Source organism: Mizuhopecten yessoensis, unplaced genomic scaffold (genome assembly GCF_002113885.1).
Source record: "Mizuhopecten yessoensis strain PY_sf001 unplaced genomic scaffold, ASM211388v2 scaffold716029, whole genome shotgun sequence".
Lineage (NCBI taxonomy): Eukaryota > Metazoa > Mollusca > Bivalvia > Pectinida > Pectinidae > Mizuhopecten > Mizuhopecten yessoensis.
Genome location: NW_018479912.1, coordinates 104,221 through 115,557, shown reverse-complemented (window position 1 = coordinate 115,557; position 11,337 = coordinate 104,221). Strand labels below are relative to the sequence as shown.

General features: G+C 38.5%; 1 protein-coding gene across 2 annotated transcripts in view; it reads left to right on the top strand.

Moving 5' to 3' along the window:
- The first annotated feature begins 593 nt into the window (after positions 1-593).
- LOC110441560 (vacuolar protein sorting-associated protein 33B-like) overlaps positions 594-11,337 on the top strand; it is a 19,639-nt gene continuing 8,895 nt past the window's right edge. For both annotated transcript variants that reach the window (XR_002461883.1, XM_021484743.1), the window contains exons 1-3: positions 594-687; positions 1,702-1,795; positions 2,186-2,302. Coding sequence is in view for 1 of the 2 variants with exons in the window: in XM_021484743.1 (XP_021340418.1) it covers positions 631-687; positions 1,702-1,795; positions 2,186-2,302 (268 nt within the window). In the remaining variant the exon portion in view is untranslated. The remainder of the gene's footprint in view (positions 688-1,701; positions 1,796-2,185; positions 2,303-11,337) is intronic.

Sequence of the window (11,337 nt, the reverse complement as noted above, 5' to 3'; positions counted from 1 at the left end):
ATCCATACTCTGTGCCAAACGCAGATCCATGGTCTGTGACAAACGTAGATCCATAGTCTGTGACAAACGTAGATCCATGGTCTTTGACAAACGTAGATCCATGGTCTGTGACAAACGCAGATCCATAGGCTGTGACAAAGGTAGATCTATGGTCTTTGACAAACATAGATTCAGAGTCTGTGGCAAATGTTAACAAATGGAAGATTTGCATGAAGGAATAACAGGAACCTTAAAACAATGTAGAACAATATTTTTAACACAAGTTTATCATCATTGGCTTCTCTATACGCACATTTACGCTAAAAACAGTGGGGTATTTTCTTATGTGGATCACTATCGTGTGGATACCATTTTCAGTTCAGGACGCCGCCTGCCGCCAGCAGACATTCTTTTTTGAGAAATAACTTCCCAAATGGGAAAATCCATTCTCAACTTCTTTTCTAGTTGTTCTCAGGTATTTCTGAACTTCTTCTTGGGTATTATCATACTGAATTTATTATGCTACTGGTAGGTGGTATAACATAGTATAAAGATGATAGTATATATTATTATAATTTTAAAAATAATCTTTATTTATTTTCTATAAAGATTCCAAAATCTGAAGACATCAACTTGCAGAATCCAACAGATATGTCCTATGTTTTCAGTGGGGCCTACACACCTATTTCATGTAAACTTGTAGAGCAGGTGAGTGGCCATAGTTATATAGCTATACATCTGTAGGGCCTACACACCTATTTCGTGTAAACTTATAGATCAGGTGAGTGGGCATAGTTATATTGCTATACATATGTAGGGCCTACACACCTATTTCATGTAAACTTGTAGATCAGGTGAGTGGGAATAGTTATATTGCTATACATCTGTAGGGCCTACATACCTATTTCATGTAAACTTGTAGATCAGGTGAGTACTAGTGGCTATAGTTATATTGCTATACATATGCAGGGCCTACACACCTATTTCATGTAAACTTGTAGAGCAGGTGAGTGGCCATAGTTATATAGCTATACATCTGTAGGGCCTACACACCTATTTCGTGTAAACTTGTAGATCAGGTGAGTGGCCATAGCTATATTGCTATACATCTGTAGGGCCTACACACCTATTTCGTGTAAACTTGTAGATCAGGTGAGTGGGCATAGTTATATTGCTATACATATGTAGGGCCTACACACCTATTTCATGTAAACTTGTAGAGCAGGTGAGTGGCCATAGTTATATAGCTATACATCTGTAGGGCCTACACACCTATTTCGTGTAAACTTATAGATCAGGTGAGTGGGCATAGTTATATTGCTATACATATGTAGGGCCTACACACCTATTTCATGTAAACTTGTAGATCAGGTGAGTACTAGTGGCTATAGTTATATTGCTATACATATGTAGGGCCTACACACCTATTTCATGTAAACTTGTAAATCAGGTGAGTGGGCATAGTTATATTGCTTACATCTGTAGGGCCTACACACCTATTTCATGTAAACTTGTAAATCAGGTGAGTGGGCATAGTTATATTGATATACATTTGTAGGGCCTTTACACCTATTTCATGTAAACTTGTAAATCAGGTGAGTGGACATAGTAATTTTGTAATTATAAGTTTCTATAATTTTATAATTATAAGTTTCTATAATTTTATTATTATAAATTTCTGCAATTTCATAATTATAAGTTTCTATAATTTTATTATTTCAGGTTTTGACTAAGGAAGGTTTTACAGGTATGGAGGAGATCCTGAAACATTTACCTGGAGGCACCTTCGCTGATGTCAAAGTCAAACAGACCAAAGGTAAACAAGCAACTAATTGATAATTAAAAAGTTTAAAGAGGAAGTACAAGTTGATGTTAGGCAACAAAAGAATGAACATGCAATTTCAGCAAAAATCGTTTTTACAAAGAGGATTATGCTAACCGGAAGATTGTTTTAATTAAGTGGAAAAAATTGGATAAGATATAAACAGATTCCATTTACATAGAAAGGTATGGAGTGGTTTAGAGGTCCCACAACATAAGTAATATCATTGAACTGGAATACACCAAGCTCTTCTTACCGATAATGGGTGAAATCAAAATCTGCAGGCTACATTTTATACCCATTTAACCTGTGGTTTGTTTGTAGGTAAAGGAGGTACCACTAGTGCTACATTTTATACCCATTTTACCTGTGGTTTGTTTGTAGGTAAAGGAGGTACCACTAGTGCTACTTCTCCATCACAACGCGTTGTCCTCGTCTACTTCCTCGGAGGATGTACCTACTCCGAGATCACTGCTCTCCGCTTCCTGGGGCGACTTAAAGGTCAGACGATGAGTTCACATTACATTTTTACTGGGTGGGGAATATGTCTGACTGTTGAGGCAGCGGTTGTTTTTACATTGTACAATGTATCTCTGGTACAGTACTCATTTTTTCCTTGCCTGCAATGTTTGTCGCAATGGCAGGAGAGAGGCATCACTTTTCCAGCAGTGGCAACAGAATCAAAGTTAAATTTTTACATGTACTTGTTTATCTTTAAAATTATCAGATCTAGACCAAAATTGCACCATAGTTGCATTTTAGCTTCCTCATTGCAACTCATGCATCAGATACAGAATGTGGCCTAAAAATGTAACTACATTTCCTGATCCAGTAACTGTTAAAACATCTAGCTTTGTATTATGTGTTGTATCTCAAAAGTTTAACGTCAAGGCCTGGTAAACACACACCATAGACACGTCCTGGGCTGTATACATAGTACTATAAACATGAGCTGCTGAGTAGGGCCTAGTTGCTTTGATTCCATGGACCAGTTTTCTGACACACTCATCTGTATAGTGTTTATTATTTCTAATTTAAGTGCTATTGAACTAGATTTTGATTAAACATGCTTCATTTTAAATACACTCCTAATTTGAATGCTGGATATAGTCTAGATGTTTATGTCTTATCATTATGTCATTATTTTAAATCTTAGTTTGATATTTTGAAAATGTTTGACAATTAAGAACACATTTTCTTAATTCAAAATTCCAATTCGAATTTAATTTGAATTTGAAACTTTTGAAAGTTGAAAGTAAGTTAACATGTTTCAAATCAAAACTTTGTTTTTTAGCTCACCTTGGTCCTATGCCATACCGTTGCGTCTGTTGTCCGTCCATTGTCCTTCCGTCCGTCCGTCCGTCAACAATTTCTTTTAAACGACTTCTTCTTCTTAACCACTGATTGGAATTCAACTGAATTTGACTGGAAGCATCCCTAGGTTGTGGGGATTCAAAATTGTACAAATGATGGGGCTGACCTCCCAGGGGGCTGAGGGCGGGGCCAAAAGGGGTTAATTTGGCTATATTGCTTTAAGCGACTTCTCCTCTAGAACTAAAGTGGATATCAACCATATTTGACTGGAGCATCCCTAGGTGGTGGGGATTCAAAATTTTACAAATGATAGAGCTGACCCCCCAGGGGGCTGAGGGGCGGGGCAAAAAAGGGGTAATTTGGCTATACTGCTTTAAGCGACTTCTTCTCTGGAACTAAGAGATGGATATCAACCATATTTGACTGGAAGCATCCCTAGGTGGTGGGGATTCAAAATCGTACAAATGATGGGGCTGACCCCCCAGGGGGCTGAGGGGTGGGGTCAAAAGGGGCAATTTGGCTATATTGGTTTAAGCGACTTCTTCTCTGGAACTAAGAGATGGATATCAACCATATTTGACTGGAAGCATCTCTAGGTGATGGGGATTCAAAATTGTACAAATGGTGGGGCTGACTCCCAGGGGGCTGAGGGCGGGGCCAAAAGGGTTTAATTTGGCTATATTGCTATAAACGACTTCTTCTGTAGAACTATGCCATGGATACTGATCATATTTAGTCGGAAGCATTCATGGAAGGCAGGGATTCAAAATTGTACAAATGGTGGGGCTGACCCCCGAGGCTAAGGGGTGGGGCCAAAAAAATGTGTATTACTTGGAAATAGTTGAGATCCCCACCTTATAACCATGGTATACAATTGCTGAGTATAAAGAGAAGAATGCACATTTGCTTCCAGGATGGCCCTAGGGTCTGGCCCCACCCTTGGAGACATAGTCCCTGGGCCATAACTTTAAAACTGTTGAGATCCCCACCCCAAAACTATATATACAAATGCTGGGCATAAAGAGACGAATGCAGTCATTATATCAGAATATACCCTGGGGTCTGAGCGAACACCTAGGGACCTAGTTTCTTAGTCCCACCCTGGAAACAGTGCAGAGCCCCACCCTATAACCGTTTATATACAATTGCTGAGTATATAAAGATGATTGCACATATGCTTCCAGGATGGCCTTGGGGACTGCCCCACCCTTGGAGACTTAACCCCTGTGTCATAACTTCGAAATGGTTAAGATCCCCACCCCAAAACTATATATACAATTAATGTTGGGCATAAAGAGGCGAATGCAGTCATGATATTAGAATTGATCCTTGGGTCTGGCCACAACCCTAGGGACCTAGTTTCTGAGTCAAAGCTTGGAAACAGTTGAGATCCCCACCCCATAACCATACATAAAATTGCTGGGCATGGAAAATCTAATACAGATATGCTACAAAGATTGGCCTTGGGGTCATGATTGCTCAGGTATCCAGGTGAGCAATACAGGCCCTCTGGGCCTCTTGTTTAATTAGGATTAAATTTTTGCATTTAGCTCAGTTATTTGAAAACTATAAGTTTTCCAACTTAACTTTTATCATAGATGCATACATGTTGGACACGAAAACCTAATTATAGCATCATATTCTGTGTGGGTCTTCATACGTATAGCTCAGCAATATTGTCAGTTAACACATCATTTACCGGGTATGTTAAGTTACTGTGTTGCGTTATAATGATTCTCATATGTATTGTTGTTGATGGTCAAAACGGCGACAGGAGAGACATATGAGTATACTATTTCATGGACGGGAGAGACATACGAGTATACTATTTCATGGACGGGAGAGACATACGAGTATACTATTTCATGGACAGGAGAGACATACGAGTATACTATTTCATGGACGGGAGAGACATACAAGTATGCTATTTCATGGACGGGAGAGACATACGAGTATGCTATTTCATGGGCGGGAGAGACATACGAGTAAACTATTTCATGGGCGGGAGAGACATACGAGTATACTATTTCATGGGCGGGAGAGACATACGAGTATACTATTTCATGGATGGGAGAGACATACGAGTATACTATTTCATGGACGGGAGAGACATACGAGTATACTATTTCATGGACGGGAGAGACATACGAGTATACTATTTCATGGACGGGAGAGACATACGAGTATACTATTTCATGGACGGGAGAGACATACGAGTATACTATTTCATGGACGGGAGAGACATACGAGTATACTATTTCATGGACGGGAGAGACATACGAGTATACTATTTCATGGACGGGAGAGACATACGAGTATACTATTTCATGGACGGGAGAGACATACGAGTATACTATTTCATGGACGGGAGAGACATACGAGTATACTATTTCATGGACGGGAGAGACATACGAGTATACTATTTCATGGACGGGAGAGACATACGAGTATACTATTTCATGGGCGGGAGAGACATACGAGTATACTATTTCATGGACGGGAGAGACATACGAGTATACTATTTCATGGACGGGAGAGACATACGAGTATACCATTTCATGGGCGGGAGAGACATATGAGTATACTATTTCATGGACGGGAGAGACATACGAGTATACTATTTCATGGGCGGGAGAGACATACGAGTATACTATTTCATGGACGGGAGAGACATACGAGTATACTATTTCATGGGTGGGAGAGACATACCAGTATACTGTTTCATGGAATTCTTTTTGAGAAAGCAAGAAACTAATCCCTTCAAAATAAGACACAATGAAAATATGCTTATTTCTGATACATTTTATAACAAGGAATAGTTTCATAAACATCAAAACTTCAAGAGGATGTATGCATAAGGCACAACATATTCTTATTCTGTGGTGTTTGTTTTAGATATTTTTAGTGTAGATTTACTTCTGCTGGAGTTTGTTGTAGATGTTTTTAAGCGCCTGCTGTATATAATGCGGGCATTTATCATTCTGGTCTTGGAGTCTGGTGGTGACAGAAATGGAGGTTGTAGATAGAAGATTACTCTTGGCATGTTTGTAATGTTTGCACTATTTAGCTGACTTTACCCAAAAGGCCAAGTAACCTTATTCCGTAGTGTTGTGTTTGTTGTAGCGCTATGTCTCATATATTGCCGCAGACTTTGTTTTTTTAAATTTCAATTTGATAAATGACCTCTGCGAGCTATATATATTGACGGAGGCAATAAGACAAAAAAAATCCAGAAAGCCATAAAAAGTGTAGGACCTTTTATGAACATGATTAATACCAAGTGAACCTTTCATAAACCTTACATGTCAAATGAACTGTTTGCAAAATTCATATGTCCAATGAACTTTTTGCAAAGCTTTTTTTTGTACAAATTTGAAAGCTATGGAAATATGAATAATAGTGTTGTCAACTGTGTATTTCTAAATTTACTCGTATTGATATAGAATTGCTGGAACAATCTTATCCTAGCAAGTACCGCTATAGTAGTTTCTTTCATAGCAGCCCTGCTTCAATTTGTTTCTTCGTATTAGCTTGTCCTGCAAGTAGGGCATAAGAATTGTACTTGCTGCCCCTATTGCATGATCGATACGTAAGAGGCGAATACATTTGGGATCTTATCTTTTCTCTTCTTTCTAAACAACTTTCTTCTTCCTAATGTCTCCCTTGACAATGCCTCACTTTTGGCCTTTAGTTGAGCTTTCCCCCTGTGAGGAAGGCTTTGGGTTCTGTCCCCTGGCCGAGACATACCAGTGAACCATTTATAAACCGTGCATGTTCAGTGAACCATTTATAAACCATACATGTCCAGTGAACCTTTTATAAACCGTACATGTCCAGTGAACCTTTTATGAACCGTACATGTCCAGTGAACCATTTATAAACAGTACATGTCCAGTGAACCTTTTATAAACCATGCATGTCCAGTGAACCTTTTATAAACCATACATGTCCAGTGAACCTTTTATAAACTGTACATGTCCAGTGAACCTTTTATAAACCGTACATGTCCAGTGAACCATTTATAAACCGTACATGTCCAGTGAACCTTTTATAAACCGTACATGTCCAGTGAACCTTTTATAAACCGTACATGTCCAGTGAACCTTTTATAAACTGTACATGTCCAGTGAACCTTTTATAAACCGTACATGTCCAGTGAATCTTTTATAAACCGTACATGTCCAGTGAACCTTTTATAAAACCGTACATGTCCAGTGAACCTTTTATAAACCGTACATTTCCAGTGAACCTTTTATAAACCTTACATGTCTAGTGAACGTTTTATGAACCGTACATTTCCAGTGAACCTTTTATAAACCTTACATGTCCAGTGAACCTTTTATAAACCGTACATGTCCAGTGAACCTTTTATAAACCATACATGTCCAGTGAACCTTTTATAAACCGTACATGTCCAGTGAACCTTTTATAAACCTTATTTGTCCAGTGAACCTTTTATAAACTGTACATGCCCATCGAACCTTTTATAAACTGTACATGTCCAGTACATGTCCAGTGAACCTTTTATAAACCATACATGTCCAGTGAACCTTTTATAAACCGTACATGTCCAGTGAACCTTTTATAAACCTTATTTGTCCAGTGAACCTTTTATAAACTGTACATGCCCATCGAACCTTTTATAAACTGTACATGTCCAGTACATGTCCAGTGAACCATTTATAAACCTTACATGTCCAGTGAACCTTTTATAAACCGTACATGTCCAGTGAACCTTTTATAAACTGTACATGTCCATCGAACCTTTTATAAACCGTACATGTCCAGTACATGTCCAGTGAACCTTTTATAAACCGTACATGTCCAGTGAACCTTTTATAAACTGTACATGTCCAGTGAACCTTTTATAAATGTATAGTGAACCTTTTATAAACCGTACATGTCCAGTGAACCTTTAATAAACCGTACATGTCCAGTGAACCTTTTATAAACCGTACATGTCTAGTGAACCTTTTATAAACTATACATGTACAGTGAACCATTTATTAACCTTACATGTCCAGTGAACCTTTTATAAACCTTACATGTCCAGTGTTCCATTTATAAACCTTACATGTCCAGTGAACTTATATAAACCTTACATGTCCAGTGAACTTATATAAACCTTACATGTCCAGTGAACTTATATAAACCTTACATGTCCAGTGAACCTTTTATAAACCCTATAGGTCCCGTGAACAGTTTCCCTGGCTTACAGTCAATAACTATGTTTTGATCTTACTGGTGTCCAAGGTGTACATATATGTTGAGAAGACGTGTATGACTTGAATGCATTCCCCAGCATAGATATAAAACAAGGTGGTCTTATGCACATCTGTTCTGTCTTTTTCTTCCGCAATAATTACATGAATTTTTGATGCAAAATTGCTCCAGCATACCTTTGTAATGAGAAACTGCTCCTGTGGCACCAAACAATGTTCCGGGTCATGACTAAATGTGGTTTTGATGTGTGCCTATATACATGTAATGCATATACAATGATAATGACCAAGACATACTAGAACCATTTTTCACTGTCGATGTTAACATGTAACACCAGGATACAGCTAGAAACATGACTAGGAAGTTTGCACTTCCCAATGGACATCTCCAAATTTTAAGTTCAATTTACAAAATGTGACATGTTGTTTGGAACATTTTATTGATTCAATCATTTTTTAACTTTTTATTTTGTATCTCTTATCTTTGTCTAACACTTTTATCTCTACCTCTGATCTTTGTCAGTGTCAGTTTAACTGTGGTATTTACCTTTGATCCCAATCAGTCAAACACTTGTTTTTACTTCTGACCTCTGTCTGTTTATCTCTCGATTTGACCACCAAACTCTATCAGACAAACGCTTATTTTACCCCTTGTTTTGTTACTCTGATCTCTGTATATTGGGTGTATTTACAGACGTGGCTAGTACCTTTGGTTACACTTCTGGTTGCATCATTTTATAGTAAAACACCTGTTTTATGCCTGAAATTACTGTATATTTTCAGTCTAACCAACTGTCATCTTCTCTTTCTTTTAAAGACTTCTTCTCGAGTAGTGCTGAAGGGTTTTTGACATTTTCTGTGCACTACCTTGAATGGGGTCCTTAATTGTTATAAATAAGCTTCTGATTTGTTTCTAATGCTTTTTTTAGTGTATTGAACATTTGGTTATATTGTGTTAAGCGACTTCTCATCTGTAACTTCTTGTATGAGATTATCAACCAGTTTGATTAATAGCGTCTCGACGTGGTGATAATTTGTATTATCATCTATATACTACTTTATACCACCTACCGGGAGCAGGATACATTATCATTGGTCGTCAGTATGAGAAGAAGTTGAGAACGACTTGAGAACGACTTGAGAAGAATTTGAGAACGGATTTTCCCATTTCCCAGCACTCGGGAACGTATTTTCTCAAAAAAAGAACCTCTGCTTGCGCCAGATGACGTCCGAAACCGGAAATAGTGTCCACACAAAAGTGATCCGCGTCAGAAAATAGTCCGTTATAAACATATCAATACAAAGTTACGAAAAGATATGTTAAAATAACAACACCATTTCAGGATGTAAATGTGCTTATGGTAAAGCCAATGATGATAGGATTTTTTATAAAAACAATATTCTACGTAGTTTTAAGGTTCATTGTATTCCTCCGCGCAAAACATATATTTGTTTACGTTTGTCATAGGCGATCGTTGACCATTGCGCTTAGAAGTCATTTAGAAAACATGGCGTTTAGTTGAATTTTTTAAATTGAGAAGTATATAAGGTAGTAGTATATAGATGATAAGTAGTTTATCATACAGACTTTTCAGTGTTTGTATTTCCAACAATTTTCTTATCGCTCGCACGTAGATAAAACCTCGAGTCCACCTGCGGTGTCCTCACGATTTTATCCACGTGCTCGCGATGAGAAAAGGCAGTGTGGTGATCTATAATTCAAAAAACGTACAAACGAAGAGGCTGGCTGCCAGGAGGCAGATGGTGAAGCGAAAAGAAATAACTTTGAAATGGTTGAAATCCACACCCTATATCCATTTGCTTGCTGCTTGGCGTAAAGAGACGAACATAATCATGCTACCAGGAGTTCTCAAGGGGTCTACCCCTGTATGTTAGACAATGGTCTTGGTCCCTGGGCCACATTATGGAAACTGCTTCCGATATTTAAGTCTATGATATGTTTTGCTGGGCATTTGGGATGAATACACATTTGCTAACATGAATTGGCTTGGGAGCTTACTTCTTGGGTCATAACATGAAATACTTCAGATCCAAACCGTATAACCATATATATAATAACTGAGCACGAAAAGGCAATATATAATATGCTAGCAGAATTGGTCTCGGAGTTCGGACTCACCTTTGGTTATGAATTTCCCGACTTATATCTGGAAATGCTCAAGTTCCCAAAAATAAAACGGTACATACACATGCTATAACTAATTATAAAGAGACAAAAATACTCATTTGATACCAGGATAGGACAAAGGTCTGCCTCTGTCCCTGAACAGTTGGTCCCTGTGTCCCTGTGTCATAACTTGGAAGTAGTTGAGATCCCAAGCCTGCGATCATATATGAAACGGGGAACACAATCGTGGTACTAGGATTAAATCTGCGGTATTACCCCTTCCTTGAACATTTATTTGAAATTCGTTTGCCATGAATGCTTAAATGTCAAGGTGAGTGATACAGGTCCGTTGGCCTGTTGTTGCATCTATGACCTCGGTTTATCAAACACTAGTTTTGTTCCAGCATAACACTTATAACTCTGATCTCTGTCAGTCTTACACTTGTATTTGTACCTCTAATCTCTTGCTTTCTAGCTCTCGTATTTTATACCTCGATTTTTGTACCGAAGATCTGTCAGGCAAAGGCTTTTTAGCTCACCTGTCCGAAGGGCAAGTGAGCTTATGTAATGGTGCGGCATCCGTCGTCCGTCCCTCGTCCGTCGTCCGTCGTCCGTCTGTCCGGCGTCAACTTTTTGCTTTAAACAACTTCTTCTCAATAACCAAATGGCCCAGGATGATGATATTAGGCCTGTAGCATGCTGGGATGAAGGGCTACCAAGTTTGTTCAAATGAATGACCTTGACCCACTTTCAAGGTCACTGGTGTCAGATGTCTTTAAAATCTTCAAATAACTTCTTCTCAATAACCAAATGGCCCAGGGTACTGATATTGGGCCTGTAGCATGCTGGGATGAAGGGCTACCAAGTTTGTT